This window comes from Squalius cephalus, assembly GCF_949319135.1.
Source record: "Squalius cephalus genome assembly, chromosome: 14".
In the NCBI taxonomy this organism is placed as follows: Eukaryota; Metazoa; Chordata; class Actinopteri; order Cypriniformes; family Leuciscidae; genus Squalius; species Squalius cephalus.
In genome coordinates this window covers 12,574,429-12,593,435 of record NC_137135.1, presented here as the reverse complement: position 1 = coordinate 12,593,435, position 19,007 = coordinate 12,574,429, and the positions used below count along the sequence as shown (strand labels likewise).

The 19,007-nt window shown below is 38.5% G+C and overlaps 1 protein-coding gene across 1 annotated transcript in view; it reads right to left on the bottom strand.

Moving 5' to 3' along the window:
* Positions 1–4,651, bottom strand: part of aff2 (AF4/FMR2 family, member 2) — a 237,362-nt gene extending 232,711 nt beyond the window's left edge. The window contains exon 1 of the mRNA XM_079893420.1: positions 4,506–4,651. Coding sequence (XP_079749546.1) covers positions 4,506–4,558 — 53 coding nt within the window. The 5' untranslated portion in view covers positions 4,559–4,651. The remainder of the gene's footprint in view (positions 1–4,505) is intronic.
* Between the last annotated feature and the right edge of the window lie 14,356 nt (positions 4,652–19,007).

Here is a 19,007-nt window from a genome sequence, read left to right as displayed (position 1 = left end):
CCATTGCTGAGTAGTTTCTCCTTAAAACTGCAGTGAACCAAAAACAGTGGTTTGAAATCGCTGGTGTTTCTGACGTCACAAAGTACCTTGTAACCAATCAGGTCAACGTGTGATCGTCAACCAGTGGATCTATGAGCTGGTGTGAGTGAGTGGAGGCTGGGCTAATTTGCATATTCATAGAACCGTGTATACTAAATAAGGCAAGGGTGTGGAGTTACATTCAAGCTATTTTAAGGCATGAACAAAAATTCTAGGAAAAAGCGCTTAAATATGTTATTTTTGTGATCAAAGATGAGTTTTAAGGGATAAAATGATTGACTACAGGCCAGGGGGACTTGAACTCTTTCGCTGCCATTGACAGAAATTACTGGCTTTCTGTGCTTGCACTGTTATATGGTAGGGGGCGCTGTAAGCTATAACGCATCAAGCGATTTAATTAATGTTAGATTAAAATGAAATTAATTACACAATGTGGCGATTAGTTAATCGAATTAAACGCAAATTAATCGCACATCAAATTTGGCTGAGAAATTACCCCCCAAAGATAATTTAAAGTCATTATTGTGTTAAATGAGAAAAGCATCAAATAGACTTAACAAAAAGTAGCTTTATTAAAAATAAATTATTGATTCAGCATAGAACTTATTACACATAAACATTTAGGCTTCAACGGCCATGAGGGTGAGTAAATGATGACAGAATTTTTAGGTGAACTATACATTTATTAGCTTTTTATTATTATGATAACATGATTTTTTTTTATTTATTTTTTTATGAAATGATACTCTGAAACTGCCAGTAGGTGGCAGTAAATGTATAAATGAGTAAGTCATTGAGTAATTCATTCATTAGATTAGTTAAAATGGCTAATTCATTCAAGAATGAAGTAAATGGCTCTCTTTATGAATGGGTCATTGAATCATTGGTTCACTCGATTCGTTCAAAAAGCGGATTCGTTCAGAAACACAGATGTGTTGCTCTGAGAGGCACAGTCATCCTGCTATGGCTTTATAGCTAACAAAAACAGACAATATTGTGTTTAAAATATAATATTAACTTCTTATTTATTGAACTGTTGTTTTCTTCATGTTTGTCACCAATCAACCGTATGAAATGTAAGATGACTAGTCTTGGGTGGGGCGGGTGCGTTAAATGCGAATTCATTAATTCGTTATATTCCCATAACTAATGAATTAAGTTAATGCATTAAATCGACAGCCCTAGTAATTATGCATAATTTACTGTTATTACTAGTAAGTGCATGTAATGTTAACGTGTAACAAGGACACTAAAAAAAAGTGGGTTACACTTGTTACAGTGTAATTATATATTGAAGTACTGAGTAATAATAAGTACATGTACTTATGTACTTAGAGTTAGGGTAGGATTAGGGTTTGGTTGAGGGTAAGTTGCATGTAATTATGCATAATGTACTGTTATTACAATGGTAAGTACATGTAACATATGTAAATGGTGATAAAACACTTTGCTCAGTGTGAACTAATAATAATAACATACAAACACATTTAATGGTTTTCTGAATATTGATAGTGACAATGCAAAAGTAATGCCCGAGTTAAACAAAAACAAATCCTGGGAGTCTGAAATTCTGTTAACTTATCATTCAGCAATAGTCCAAGTCTTTGCACATTTTAATACCGGAAAATAAAATTGAGTTATTGGGACAGAAATCCCTGCTGAGAAAGGGCAAATGACAGAAAAAAAAAGAAAAAAAAAAAGGCACAAGTGAGTCATTGAATAATCCCTCCTGGTGCTACTCTCAGGGCGGCTATAAAGTGCTGCCAAATGAAAAGAAAGTCACAATAAATGGCTGCACCTAATTATGAGGTCTTCTATTACCACTAAAGGTGCAAACCTATAAAATATAGCCATATAAAGTCTAATTAAGCATAGCTCCGGTTCTCCAATCCAAATTCATTGGTTATGACAAATACTTAACTCATACTCTCATAACACAAAATGATTTACCAAATGCACCACACACAGAGAGAGGAGCAATTGTTTTCATAAAATATTCGAAAAAAAAACACTTCAAAGCCATTTGACTTTTAAAATGAAGAGCCAACATAATTGTAGCAGCCTTTCATATCACGGCTGTCAGCACAGAAAAGCATGTCCCAATCCACACCGCCTCACTGGCTCCCATGCTTAACCTTTGTCTACAAATAAGGCTCTGCTCTCCATCGAACTCATTTTGCACCTCACTGAATTTTGCACAACCTAATCTGACTTGATTATATCCAACTCGTGTCGAAGCCCAAACCAACATGTGTGAGATCAGATTCAAATCAATATGATATCTCAAGTACAGCCCTGGGCCATCAGATAGGGACACAGGGATATAGGCAAGTATTAAACACAAAGACAGTGAATTATGAGTGCATTATTATTGTATGCTTGCTTCTTAGACATTGATTTATCTCTAGAAAACACAGAACAATCATTCATCTAAGTATTTAGCCAAATCTACATTTAACATTTTTTTTGGGATGGTCGACATATGAACAGCAGTGAAAAATAGTGATACACTGCCTTTAAAACACAGACCATGCAAACTTATCACACAAAAATGGCTTTTTAAATACCCTCATAAATATTCACAGACTTAATGGGTAGCTCAGGGTTATGAATGTGGCAACAAGAGACAAAATTGCCACCACCGCAGAAGTAATAAGCAACTAGCCCGTAGCTGTTCCTGAGAGAGAATAGTTTTAATATCAGCACGGCGCCTATAAAAATAACCTTTAACCTGAAGTTTTGTTGGATATATTTTAAAATAGAGTGATTTGAAGCTCCTTATGAGACAATAGACGGTTTAAGCCAACAAGCCATTGTGCCGTCACTTAAGGGATTTCCAACAAGGATTCATAAGTCCCTAGACAAAATACTGACAGCGTTTGAATGTCGTTCTGATGGCTGATTATTACATTTTCATAAATGTAAACAAATGTGCGCTTTTAAATACAATTACAGAACTAAATGCCCATGAAAGGACAAAGCAGGAACATTTTCCTTAAAATAAAAATAGTAGCAAAAACATTTGCTCCCCTAACAAGATGACAGCCTAAAAAAATGAATACGTGGCCACTCAAAACCATATCCTACAAATCACATTGCTGCTGATAAAAGCTCAATGATCCCCGATTATGTGCAGGACAGCGAGTAAAAAAAACAAAAACAAAGACGATAAAACAGGCGTAAGGTGTTGAAAATGTCAAGCAACTGAGAATCAGCTCAACAAAGGAAAAGACTTGTGTCATCCAAGACAAAAGCAACTAACCAAACCAACATGCATATGTTCGTGTCAATTTGTCAAAGTAGGTCAAGTGATACATGCTCAAATACATCAAGAGGTCTTTTTGTTTTATTCTCTGCTACATTGCTTTGTATGGATTCATATCTGCAACTCCTCGGGTTCCTGTACTCTGCCACATGGTGGTGATATAGAGATTGTTAAAAAATCAGCAAGGTTTAAGACAAAGAATTATGCTGAAATCATATTGTTGTGGTGGATAAAAGTGCATAAAGGCATTAATAACAAATAGCCCTAACCAGATGAGGGCGCTATAGCTGACTGGCGATGATTAGATATGCCAAACAAATATGAAACACTTCTGTTTGCATTATAAAGTTATGGATAAATATGAATCCAACTGCATTACTAGTGAAGGTTTACAGCAAATTGCATTTATATCAGGCTCTCTTACACTTCTGCACAAAGGAATGCATGTTCAAAAGGTCTGAGAATTTTATGAGTGATTGGTTTTATAAGCAATAAATGCAAATGTCTGTATGGTGACACTAACAACAACTGTGTACATATTAACATAATAAATTACAGTAGTTAAAATACTAAACAACTGTGTGTAGATGATGCATACAATATTTAATTTATAGGTAATTACATTTTTATTACTCATTACTTACAATGTAATTACCCAAACATGAACACTAAGATGAAGTGTGACTTAAAGGACTTTTGACTCATGATAATCTTATCAATTAATAATCTATGATCTAATAATCTGGAAATTTCAGTTTAAAGTAACAGGAAGAAGTGGCACAGGCTGCACTTAGTTTATTTTATGTAGTTTCAATGCATCGACACTCAATTCATCAATACAGCTCTTCTGTAATTAAACTTTGCCCCAATTATCAATGCATCTATACAAACACAAGAGCAGTCGGAGACAGCAGAAGTGAGCACTAGCGAGCTGCCTACAAAGACAGCGTTTTCGGACATCAATATGTGCGCTTTGCGAATGCGCGTTCGGAACGCGTCTATGATGCCCACCCCCCCACCCCCCAAAAAAAAACGCTGTCAAGGTAGGTTGCTCACTAGGGTTTGAGACACAGCCGCTACATGCGTCATAATGGGTTTCACTCGTATTTCGGAATGTGACCACGTCAGATCGGAGCGCATGACAAAGACATTTCATTCAATAAACTGAATGAGCATAAACACATAAAGCCCGCAGACGTACCACTGTTGTTCCAGCTCCCAGTCCCTGAAGAAGTCAAACTCGAATAGGTCCATGTTCGGTGTGTTTCAGTGAGGTGCCGGTGGCCTCTGTGTCTGACGCGCGGCGCAGCTCGCACTGCTCGCACTGACTCTCTCCTCTCTCCGCTCAGCGACACGCAGCCCTGCGGAAGGCGGAGTCAGGGCTCGCTGGAGGCGGTCACTCATTCCGAGAAGACCGGCGCAAACACTCTGAACCAGAGCAGCTCCACCTGTGTCCAGCGTGCATCACCTGTGCACACAACAGTCGAGAGGCTTTAATAATGCAAGTTAAAACTGATTCAACCGAAATGTTTTAGCATCCGTATTTTGCATAGCCAATCAAAACAGAATTGATAAATATTGTCCCTTGTGCTGTCCAGTAGTTATCTTTGGTCGTATGTCTGTCACTGGTGATTCATAGTGACACTGGTGTTACTGTGTTTTTTTTTTTGTTTTTTTTTTTCTGTCACATTAAATAAAATGTCACGTGACATGATAATAATTTTACATCCATTTAATTCTGCTACTCTCAAGAGTTATTATTGAAAAGACTGCATCATTACTTGTGGTAACACTTTACAATAAGGTTCATTAGTTAGTAAATATGACCTAATAATGAACTGCACTTATACAACATTTATTAATCTTTGTTAATTTTAATTTCAACATTAACTAATACTTTATTAAAATCTTGTTAACATTAGTTAATACACTGCGAACTAACATGAACTAACAACGAAAAGCTGTATTTTTATTATTAACTAACGTTAACAAAGATGAACAAATACAGTAACAAATGTATTGCTCATGTTAGTTAATGCATTAACTAATGTTAACTAATGATCCTTATTGTAAAGTGTTACCTTACTTGTTTATAACTGTTTTTCCAAATATTTTTATTGTTATAGCAAATACATGGTTTCACACTTCATCATTCAATCACACTTTTAACAAACCTGATTAAAATAAATAAAACATAATCTCCTTATTTGTTGCATTATTATTATTTTTCTGTAATGCTGACTACATGAGCTGAACAATTTGAGAAATAATATTTTATAAAAACCTTTAATATTGCCAAAGAAGTAAGGTGACACCAGTGACAAAAAAGGGTACATGTGGTCTTTAAAAATATAAAAAATCATTAAGATGTAATGTATGTGTATTCATACATTCAAAGGGTAATCTAATAATGTGGTCTGTTTAAATGTTAGAAAAAAATACATTTTAAGACATCTTGCCATACCAAAAGTGGACGTTTATGACCCAGATAGCTGGTTCTGATGTATTCATTGTTCTTTTAGCCTAATACAAAAAAACAACAACACAATAAATACAACAGTAATAGAACAACATTTTCTAATCTTTCATTTCCTAACTCTACCCTACCCTAACCTAAAACATATTAAAATGTTATTACATTATATACAGTATATATTTTTTAAAACTAAAAAGTCAAAAATATCAAATGAATAATGACTGAATCAATTTATAGTGTACAAAACTTGCTAACACTTTATTTAACAGTGTCCTTGTTATGTTACATGTACATAGTCATAACAATAAATAATGCATATTTACATGCAACTAACCCTCAACCGAACCCTAATCCTACCCTAACTCTATAGTAAGTACATGTAGTTGCTTAAAATTACTCAGTACTTAAATATATAATTACACTGTAACAATGACACCTTAAAATAAAGTGTAACCCAAAACTCTTCAAAATAAACTAATTATCTTGCTGACCCAGGTTTAATGTGAATGAATGTTGTCAGAATTATTTTTATGTTATATTTTTGATTGTTGATAATAAGCAGGATTATGCAGTAAAGCATGCTGATCATGGATATCAATATATTGCATTAATAATAATTAAGTATTCCTAAATTTACTATGAAATGATAAGTAACTTATACTGTCAAATTAAAGTTTGTCTATAAGAAACATCCTGCATGATATAAAGTTCACTGTGTTGATTTACAGTGGTTCTAAGAAATGATACCCAAACATTATTTTTGTGTGAGTATAACGCAATATCAGCATGATATTAAAATACTGATGCTTGTTGCGAAAAAAATAAATACATAAAAACTTCAAACAAATCAAGTTTATTGAAGCTGTAACCAAAGAATTAGAGTTGCAACAGTAAGCATGAGCACCTCTGAAGGCAGCAGTATAAGAGAAATGTCAGCAAAGCAGCTTGCCAAATATATTCATATCCCTGATAACACAAAAAGAAACATTACACAGAAGAAAACGCTGCCAGGAATATGCCTCTTTGCATTATTCCTGGATACAAATGTTCAGCACAAGTAATAAAACGCATGTTTTTTTGTTTTGTCTTTTCGTAAAACAAACCACAAGACAGACCCACATATGTTTGTTGTTGACATTATGATGATTTGGCAAGAACCATATGGTGATCATGTTCCACACGGCACATTGTTACAACAAATGTGACTTTTTGCATACTTCGCCCGGGGATGCCCTCTCAAAATTCATTGCAGAGACTCAGAAGTGATATTAATCTTACCTTGAAATAACACAGTAGGAGAGGAGAAATACATTTCTGTGGCAGAATGGCTTTCCGGATGTTATACGAATGAACGCTTTGCTGATGGATTTCACAATGGTCAGGCAGCACAGAGACGATGCCACTGTGTCTAACAATAGCTCACACTGATACAATACAGTTTATGCCCTTAGCACCCGCTCTTTACTAGCAGTGCGATAAAAGTGGAAAAAGATGAGTCAGGCTATCTCTCCCTTTTGCTCAACGTAAACAAACACAATATTTATTTTTGTGTCAAAAAGCTGAGTAAGTCTGATCTTGCTTTCAATTTTTTTTTTTTTTTTTTTTTTTGGTGGGGGGGGGGGGGGCAATCATAATATTACTTCAATAAATTCCAACAAGCTATTGAAAATCTTTTTATGAGGTCTTCTCTTCTGAACTCAATAACGTTTCCATGTTAACCTCAGATGAATGCATATAAGTGACCCTCAGAGTAACAACTCTGAAGCTTATCATAGCAGAACAAGAAGTGCAATGGGGCAGTTTGAGAGGCTATTTCAGGATCTAGGTTAGTGTGTAAGTGAACAGGTTGAAGCTTTTCAGGTGAAAGGCTGCTTTAGAGCAAGGAAGTATAATGGTTTGGCTAATGCTCGGTACATATTGTCCAATTCTGGGCAGTCCCAGGTGAAAATTGACCAATCGTGGCAATTTCTGTGGTCGTGGTTCCTAAACGGTGGTCCTACCTCATACAGTGAGTTTCACGGTTTTCACGGTCATACAGTTTCACGGTCTTGCGATCAAAGATAGCCTTTCGATCATTTTGACAGTGACAGAAGTTTAACATGATCATCACCTCATATTGTGTTGCCGCTACGACCTACGTCTACTGACTAGCCAATAAAAATGCAAAATGAAATGGCGTATTGATCAAAGCGACATGGTGCTAAAACTTAAAACTACTTACCTCAAGCTCAATTTGCAAAATTAGCATGCCATGTTGGCCTCTTTTCCATAGCCATAGTCCATATTCTCCGCTTTTGCTTCCTCCACCTTTTCAGCGCACATAAAAAACATAATTGTCAAAGTGCGAATCATCTTGCTCTATTTGTTTACTACTATAGCACATGCTGATGACCTTTTATTCTTCTATACTAACTTGCTTGGTAGCCTAAGACTCAATTGGTATCATCATCGTACCGTCTACATACATGTCGTACCAAAGTTTATTAGATCCCTGTTGGACAGTGTGATTTGTAATGATACTATAGTATTGGCGAAATTGCACAGGCTGTAGCAGGCAAAAGCCGCTCTGGAGGCATCCATGTCACAATTGTAAGATGAAATTTCAAAACAAGAAAGTTCACTTGTAGTTAAGTTCCCTTTCGTGGGGTCACTAAGAGTTACGTAAGGGATAATCCACGGCTAGCCATGCATTAAAGAATTTTAATGCACGACGTAGAGGCGAAGAACCACCCGACGCGAAGCGGAGGGTGGTTGCCTCTACGAAGTGCATTAAAATTCTTTAATGCATGGCTAGCCGTGGATTATCCCGCTTATACCTTGGTTATTTGCCAAGTTAAAAATAAGTTAAAGCTGTAACTGATGTTTACAGTGTAATTTTTTAACAGACGGTTAAATGACGGTTATTTCTTAAGTTTAGGCTCGTCAGTTCTTGCACTCCGTCCGCTTTAAATAAAGTAGAGCCATCGGATTGCTTTTATTTGAATGAATTCACATTTATTTAAATTCATTATTAAAAGAGAGAGACAGAGAACTGAAGGAGAAGGAACAGAGAGAGAGAGAGAGAGAGAGAGAGATGCGTGCACGAGTTAACGTTACCTGTGTGCGTCGATCTCTTCTTTAAAGTCTAGCAGCTACAGTCCCCTCGTTGCTTAAGCCTACCTAAACGTTTTCATATGCGTCTCTCACTCTGCTTGCAAGTGTATCTGTGTTACTATGGTTACCAATGTAGCGGATTAATTTCGAACTGTAATCAAACTGACTGGAACTACCTGTGCATTAAACGGTTTTACTGCACACCTTGCAGCCAATCAGAATCGAGTATTTAAACAGCCCATGGTATAAGTCGTAATGACGAATGGGGTTTTCGTTTAGAAAGCCTCTCACCTTCGAGAATACAAAACGAGCCGATGGCAAGAAAATGGCATGGGTCTGTGGAATTTGCATAGCGTAACTCCGCCCCACCTCGTGGGTATATAAGGACTGGCAACATGCAGTTATGTTTTCGCTTCGGAGCCAAGAGTTTTCTTCACTCCCACAAGCCATTCTGAATTATCTTCACTCTACGAGACGAGCGGCTCTCCAGTGTGTTGGTGTGACGGCGTGTTCCAGCGAGATCGCATTGCCTGCTGCTGATCTGTGCAGTGATCTGCCTCTGTGCAGTGATCTCTCTAAAAGAGCTGCACGTGGCACGTCTTTTTCAAGACGGCTCGCCCGTGTGTTTTCTGGATGTGGGTGCGTGATTCATCTGCCTAACGGACACGGGCGCTGTTTGGCGTGTTGGGCTTAATCATGCTCGGCAGCGCTCGTGGATGAGTCATGTTTTCTTTGTGGGAACATGACCATTGCGATGTTTAGATTGAGACTCAATGATCTCTGTGTGGGTAGAGTTCCCTCTGCCACACCCCAATCTATCTCTTCCTCGAGAGGGGATACTTTGGCTGGTGGCCAGGGTGATCTGAGGGTTACGGTGTGGCACAATAACCAACAAGTCTTTCCTCGGGCCACACCCCCCTCCACATCGCAAACCGTGGAGCTTCTGTGTGTGCCTGGTTCCTCTCGGAACCAGTGTTTTCATTCAGGGCTCTGGCGGATTATGTCATGTCACTCACAGCATCACAAAGCGGGCTTGATTCCTCTGGAAATGAGGATTCGACGGCATTGCCTCCCTCGGGAGTGCCAGCGTTAGCCGAGTCAGATCCAGAGCTGACGGCCATGCTTTCCCGGGCAGCTGAAAGCATCGGTTGGAGTGGCCCCGCCCTCCCCTGAGCGCTGTAGGCTGGACTGGGCACAGCACTTGCTGCACTTCCAGCACTCGCCCCCAGTGCACTCGTTGTCGCGGCGATCATGGTCTGTATGTTCTCTGTAACTGTTGTGGCACATGATCCGCCGCACACTGCACTGACCTCGCTCTATGGGCGACATTGGTACCTGCGTGATCTCTGGGTCAGGTGATGTCCACAAGTGTGATGTCCAGGAATGGGCTCTGCCAGGTTGATGTGAGGGGGTCTGAAAACTCGTTTTCTCAGCTCCCCCATGTCCCAGGCTGGGCTCTTCGGCGGTAAGGTTGAGGACTGCGCCAACGGTCATCCGTACGTGCGGTTTCCTTGGTCTGCTTCTCGCCGAGGCCACCTCCCTGCGGCTCATCCCCTCCTGCTCCGCAGCCTTCACCGGCCCTGAGCGGGAGGAAGTCGCAGGAGGGCGGCACCGCCCGTCTCCGCCCCTTAGCTGGCCAAACGACAGGCTAAGCAGCACTCCTGAGATGGGCAACTTGGAGTTAGGGCTCAGTTCTTCTCAGGAGCTGGTAGCAGGACCACTCCTTCCCCCAGTGGAGGGCCAGGGGAGAATCTTTTTTCTAAGAACTGATGCCCCTTCCTCCGAGGTCCAAGAGGCCGTGGATGGCAGTGTGTGACGCTCTGCCTCGCCACTCTCATCCCCCTCTGTCGCCAGAACCCTGTCAGAGCAGGTCCCCATGGAACGCTGGTCCTTTTCTGGCCTACTCTGTCAGGATGCGGATTATGACCATGCCCCCACACCGGGACGCTGGTCTGGATACGTGCGATATTTTCCTGTGACAACTGAGACAAGTCAGACACAAGTATTTGTTATAGTTTAACAAATGATATTTAGAACTCACTCTGGGACCTGTGGCCCCATCCCCCCAAACAGGGCAAGAAGGTCTTAGTTACCATGACCACGATCAGATAAGTTGGTTTTATGACTCTTAGCAATGTGAACAGGGGCCTCTGCCACAAGACCTACAGATATTAGAACAGACTCTCCTGCGTTCATTTATCGATGAACTGATTAACATGAAATTAACATGCATCCCAGAACTTTTTGTGAATTATTACTGTCTTGTGTTGTGTCTTTTAATACTATTATCTTTTGATACCATTATCTCTTTGATACTATGTATTTTATTATAGAACAAATGGTCAATGTAACCTCACCGATACCATGTTTGGTCTCTATAAATTGGTACTTTGAAGATCGAAATGATTGTGTACATGATATGCCGATAGCTGCACAACATATTAGTATTACAAGAATCTTTCTTAGTTTCTTAATCAGAAACCAATCCAGCTGCACATGCAAATGAGCACGCTTAGAACAAAGATTCATATACAACCACAGAGGAATCTTCCCGTTTGGAAATTCCACCCTTCTTATTGGTCAAGCAAACCCGGAGAGGTGGGGCCTTTCTCAGACTTTATTAGAGACAAATCCACAGTGATGCTCTCTCTTCTCTTCTGGCCTCAACTGCTGCTTCTTCAGGTTGATCCTGTGGGGACTCCTCCCCACGGGGCCCAAGGGCCCAAGCAGGCCATGACCACCGCCTGCTATCTTTTTACTCTTCCAAAGGAGTCAGACTGTCTTTTCTTCAATCCAACCAAGAAGAAAACTGTAACCTTACCATCACTCTTGCAACGATCAACTCTTGGCTTCTCGGTATGTTCAGGATGCCGTGCTGTCCAGCGTGGCCTCAGCAGGCCCCCGGGCTGCAGGCTTCGACTCACAACAGCCATGTGCTCACTCAGGAGAGAGAGGACTCTCTCAACCACAACAGCATCAAGGACAACCTCAGGAGTTCAATGTCTTCATTCAATGCGGACGAAGTCCATCGCAACTCCCACCATTTGCTCTGCGTGTCCTGTCGGCCAAGAGTCGGCAGCCCACAATCTGCACTCCAGCCATGAGAACAGCATCGAAATAACCATGCAAGTTCATCATATCTTCTCCATCCAGCAGAGAAGAAAACGATTGCAACTTGTACAGTGACATTTGACACTCACGGACCCATCAACAAACTAAATTTTCAACCACTTCAAGAATTGTCCACTGCACAGACCATGCAAGTATCAATTTAATGAGGTGCTCTGAAAATGATAAGCTGATGGTTCTTTTCATAGTTAAATAGGTCTTTTCCATAGTTCCATCTCCTGATTCCGGTTCCATATCACTCACCATTTTACCTATGCATGTATGTATGTATGTATGTATGTAGGTTTGTTTAGTTTAGTTATGTTTGTGATTTAGTTAATAAAACTTGTGCACAATATGTATTTGGTTCTGATTCTCTGCTTGCAACAAAGTCCATTTTACGATCTTGAACTTGTTACATGCTCTAAGCGCTGTACATGCTAAGAAATAATTATTTTTCAGTGGCCATGAAAGATACGCTTTTCTTAGAATAAATGAATAATCAAAAGAGTTTGTTGGAACTAATTAATTGATTGTAATATTAATTTAGATACCTCAAGTTAATCCAATTAACTGACCCAAATATTAATAAATAATCATAATTGATAATTATGAGTTATTATTAATATTTCCCCTTGTAGCTAATTTGTTACATTCCTCAGATGAGCCTCCCCGAGAAGCCCTTAGTTTCCTCCAGCGCTGTTGACGTCAACGCCAGAGTTATGCCACCGGAGGCTTTCGCGTTGGCTAGGTGCCTCCATGTGCATGGTTCCCCCTCTGGGCGACCCCCACATGTGTATTTCCACTGTAAGCCTCTCTGAGCATGTGTCTTTCCCTTGGCAAGCCACCTTGCCACCCCTGGGATTGAAACATTCCACCCTGCGGGCTGGACACCCCAGTGTTTTTCCATATGCAGCCTCCTCCCGGGTCATATCTGTATTCTTAAGTCCCAATAATTGCATATTTCCACTGATATATGCTTCCCAGTGTACCTTGGTATTCCTATGTTAAGTAGGAGTCCTTCGACCGTGCCAGTTTCCCTACAGGGAGATCAGACTTACACAGGGCACTGGAAGACAGCCGAGGTGGCGTGATTAGACTGGGGACACCATTCGTCGTCATGAAGTAACTCGTAGTGACCACGAAAGGGAATGTCTCGGTTACATATGTAACTCTCGTTCCCTGAGTAGGACGTTACGTCTGCCACTTCCGCTGTACCGCTGGAATGCCGGAGTTCAGTCTCAGCTCCTCAGCGAGAAAACATAACTGCATGTTGCCAGCGTACTTCCTTATATACCTACGAGGTGGGACGGAGTTACACTATGCAAATTCCGCAGACTTATGGCATTTTCTTGCCATTGGCTCATTTTGTATTCTCAAAGGTGAGAGGCTTTCTAAGCGAAACCCCATTCGTCGTCACAACGTAATGTCTCCGTTCCCTACTCAGGGAACAAGTGTTACATACGTAACCGAGACGTCCTCTTGGTTCTTTTGGTCTGGACCAATTTTTATTTTTTTTACACCAAATCTAAAGATACAAAACAAAACAAAACAGAAAAGCTACGTTTAATGATGTATATTTTGCAACGGAACATGCTGAACATCCAAAGCAATACTGTGTGTTGGGCTAAATGAGCATGTTTTACCTATGTGCATAAACATGATGGTATTTTGACCAGCTGAGAACTCACAAAAAGCTTATAAAATGTGCAAAGGAGTCAAAACAGCAGCAGGAATTTCTCTGTTACGCACAAACGAAGATCTGCTGCCTGAAGATGGCGGTTCTGACACCTGGGGCAACATATGACAAGAAGAACCAGGTGTTGAGCATCCTGTCCATAGGGTCGCATCTCGGGACATCACATCCTGTTTTTGGTTCGTTTAGATGTCTTTGGTCCATGTTGCACTCATATTGCAGTCGAACAACACCAGGGTTCATTTAGAAGCAGACCTCTGGAAAGGTGGGTCTCGGTCCGCTTGTTTGGTGCACCAAGGTTCAGATCACACTTATAAATGAACCGCACTAACAGAGCAATCGCACCAGAGTTCATTTTCATTTAACCCTACCTATAGGTTTTCCCTAAAATCAGAGGGAAATGATAGGTGAAAAACACTGACAGCACCTAAAGTTGTAAGCCTAAACTTGACATAAAATGTAAACATGTCCCTCAAATCTGGTTGGTTGATTGGAATGTTGTTCCAGATTCAACAAAGATGTTGATTCAGGAACATGTGGTATTTGAAGAAAAACTTGCTGTTTTTCCTCACATATAGTGTCAAGCTCCAAAAAAAAAACACACCATAAAAGTAGTATACAGCATTCGCATCTCCTGCTCGCTTGTGCAAAAATAGTGTTACACAATTGGTCACAAGACATTTTAGAACCAAAGAGATTTGGCATCACATGAATCAAGTGACATGTTTGAGTTGATGCGTTTCCATTTATCAATAATAACTCAGGCACGTTAACATGGATCTCATGAGTTTTTTACTTGTCATGAGTATGCCCTTGTGAAAAACGTTTAAAAAAGGTACTTGTTACAGAAATAATTCAAAGAATATACTTTAGTGCAGACTAAAAGTAATGTTTTCAGACACAACTGCATGTTGATTGCAATTAGATGAAAATGTACTACAGTTTAAATTTATATTAAATGCAATTAGCTGAATTGTGGAGTACTTTTGTACCACTTAAGAATGACATAATTACATCTTAATATGTCTTCATAATTACTTTGAAATATGGTTAAAGTGTATTGCTGAATGAAATGACAAGCTGTACGTTAAACTAAAATACACTTGTAATGCAATTTTTTAAACTTTAATATCATGTATTTAAAGGCATTTGTAATTCCACGTTTGTAATAATGGACGTTTGTAATGATGGATGAATAACGTACTACAGTTAAAAATATAATCAAGTACTTTATGTGTATTTTAGTATGTTAGTCAACATGTAATTTTTAATACCCCTTCCTCCTCAGACTCACTTGTTAAAGAAGATCAGAATCATTTTAATTAATTGTTGAAACTCCTGATTGTGAATCAACCAAATAATGAATTTTGTCACCACTTTTCAAATGCACAAGGGATAAAGAAACACCGCAAAACATAATTCTGTTTCTTGAACAAACAGTTTGCTAATGATGAGTAATTTGTTCCTTCTCAAGCATCAGAGCTCAGCTTTAGTGTTGCAAACACTTTCAGGTTTAAAAAGCACAAGATATTAATTTGATTACCGTTCAACGAGTGATGCTGCTTGCATTTGATTATAAATGAATCATGGCTTTTGACCACTCATGTGAACGTCCCACCCGGTCGGGTAACATCAGAAGTGTTAAAATGGTGGAAATAGTCTCTGGCAGCTGGTGTGATAAATGACTTGAGAAATACTTCATCATAACAGCCAAGGCCACACGACAGGCACCTCATCCCGTCTAATCTCGCTGAGATGAATAAGCGAGCCATTACAGCTGTGCTGATACGGTCTAAGGGGGATCGCCTCCTAATTATACCACTGTAATTTCTCAGTTAATTATCTCCTGCCCACTGTCCAATTCAAACTTCCCACTGTAGTCGTCCTATAGTTGGGCCATTCTTGTTAATTTCATGTCTTCCATTCCATATATGTCTTGATACATTGGATGAAATATTAAACCCATATTTATTTTAAAAATAGAAATAATCTTTTAATTTTCTTTTTATCATAGTATCAAAATTAAGTGAATTTCATTGCAATATTTGATCTGAGTGGATGTTGACACTTTTGTCATGTTCTGCAACTCTGCAACTTCTATCATGAAAAAAACATTTTAAATGATAATTGCGATTTTTTATTTCACAATTGCAATTAAATAATTGAAATAAATAAACTCACAATTCTGACTTTAGAACACTCAATTTATAATTCTGACTTGCATTGTGATCTGTAAACACTCGCTTCCAAATTAATCTTGTTACCTGCCATATGTATTTTAAAATATTTTATATATCCCTCCATGGCATATTTAAGTCCCACTTGAATGCTCCTCAATGAGAGGTTGTCCTTCTGTGACCAAAATTTATAAAAAACATCTTGGGACAAGGTTTTCACACTGACAGCTGTCATTGTAAGAGACAGTTAGCAACTGTTAAACAGTTAGTTTGTTTGTCCGAGATAGCAACAGTAACTAAGGGGGGCGGGACTTAATAGGTCAGTTGGCCTGGCGGTGGCACTACAGCGATTAAAAGCATGAAATCGCTCATAACTCGTAAAACGGTAGTCGCAGGTTATTTTGGATTTTTTGCAAACTAGTCCCAGGTTTTTCACCCGATTGGAACCAAAACCAATGCAGAAAGATTCCCTGTAGCCCGATTGCCAATAATTATTGAAAAAAGTAAAAATTCTGATTCACGTCCACGTCAGGATGCCAAAATGTTCGAAGTGGGCATGGCCACTTATACTAAAACAGCTATCACTCTTGAACGTAATGAGATCATTTCATCAGTTGCTCCTATGCACATGCTCAGTTTGTGGATGCGTGAAAAGGATGCGGCCACTGGCCACTTTGTGGCAGTAAAAAAAAACAAAAAAACGGCTATAGCTATGCAACATGCAGCATGCAGTGTCTTGGTCCAAGGTGCTGTGATTGTCTATGAGGATATTCAAAGTATCTCGAAAAACACGACCACCGTCGGCCAATGAAGTTTGAGCACCTATCAGACAAGGCTAACAGAGGCGGATCAGAACAAAACTCGCTGAGCATGTTTGACTCACGGTCCTAGAGGCCTATAAGAAATTTGAAACAAATCGGTCACCGAGGGCCACCATCACATTTTCAGCCGTGTAAATGATTGTACATTATGTGATTTTTCACACATGCACACAATATGCATACCATATGATGGAACTCCTCATTCTGAACAACTTTGCAACATATGATTCTAAACTAGCATGGAACTTTTATGGAGATTGCAAAGGTGGCAATTTAACAGTTAAAAAGCTTTAAAAATATATTTCCTTAGTAAATTGCCTGTATTGGCTATAAATTATCATTTCCATCTATGATCTAGGTTGTGACACGGTTGCTAAAAAAAAACAAAAAAACATAATACCTTTTTACGCATGTGGTTAAAGCCAGGCCTTAAAGTGCTTGAACCCCGATAATTGTTGCTTGCAGCTATATTTAGTAGTAGTAGTAGTAGTAGTAAAAGCAGCCCCTACTGTAGGATAATAACTAACGATTTTTACAACGAAAATTAATCAATCATAAACTTACTTAAGCTGGACAATGATTTTCTTCTTGAGCTGCTGTACAGCCAAAACAATCTTGTTGCATTAATTTCCTATTATCACAGTAAAGCTGATTCGAAACAATCTGTATTGTAAAAAAGCACTATATAAATGAAGGTGACTTGAATTGACTTGACTAGTAGTCAAGTGACCATATCTGGTGGGAAAGCTATACCACAAGCAGAACTGGATTTGATGAATTCTGTGATGTTTTGGGGTGTTACAGTTAATTCACAGAAACAATCATGAGTAAATAAATGATGAGAAATATCAAAATTTCGGTTGCAGTTTATTTGACATTACGTGTTACAGTGTACTTACCTAAGAAAGTACTGGTTAATATAAGGTAACTATATACTGTAGGTTTAAGGCTAGGTTCAGGGTAAGTACCTAATTATTACCCAGTTATATAATAAGTACATAGTATGTACATGGGGAAAAGGACTGTAAAATAAAGTGCTAAAAAAGAATTCAAAAGATATTTTATTAACTTCACGTTGTCTATACCTCATGTAAACTAACTCTCTACCTTACTCTGCTCTACCTAATTTGTTAATATTCTTACCATTTTGCAAATAATCAATAAAGATTTAAGTGTTTGATCTCGACCAAAGCATATTCCTTTAATTTAAACACAATATTAATTTTTAAAAGGGATAATCTAGTTTTTTAATTCAAACACATGGATTTTCTTATCTTTTTCATAGATTTGTGAGTTTACAGTAGATCTCACAATTCTGACTTTACAACTTGCAATTGCGACTTTATATCACGCAATTCGGATTTTATAACTCACAATTGTGAGTTTATATCAGGCAAATTCTGAGGAAAAAGTCAGACTTGCGAGATGTAAACTCGCGATTGCGAGAAAAAAAAAAAGGTCATAATTGTGAGATTAAAAGATTAAAATAAAATGTATTCTGTGGCGGAAACAAGATTCCTTAAAGAATATATCAAACTAAATCTAACATTACAGCCTATATTTGTTATATAGCTAAGTCAAAAACAGACACACACAAACAAGTAAACACAGTAAACTTGCATTGCATTAATGAAATCATTTACAACTTAAAAGTGCTTGGTACAGTATTTTGAGAACCATGAATATGAAACACTGTGGTGCATCCCAAGAACATCTGCTCCACAGTTGGAGTTTTCCCACTCGCCTAAAAAGGTGAAATGTGTGATCTTATTTCAGTTCAGTGGGTCACATACATTTTTTTTTTTTTTGGAATAACAACATTCTTTGCAATTATTCACTTGAAGGAAAGTGATACATTTCTGATTTATTCAACAGAACTTGGTTTGAATGAGTTCCAAAACTTGATAGCCACTGACATTTAAAGGTCCATTGCCAATCATCGATAAAAGCAAAAGAAAGGATATCAAAGCATCTGTTCCAATAATCATTTAAAAGAATAATTCACTTAAAATATTAATAAAAACACTCTATATTGCATTGATTTATTTTTATAGTGGAAAGGAAAGATGTTTTGCAGAATGTCCCAGCAGCTCTTTTTCATACACCAACAGTAGTGATCAGTGGAGGTCAAACTCCCTAACAGGAAAAAAAAAAGAAAAAAAGAGAGAAACAATTAGTACTTTATACAACATTCACAATTAACTTTAAGGAATAGTTCACATAAAAAGGACAACTCTGTCATCATTTACTCACCCTCAAGTTGTTTCAAACCTGTAAAAAATGTCTTTCTTCAGCTGAACCAAAGATATTTTGAAGAATGTCGGTAACCAAA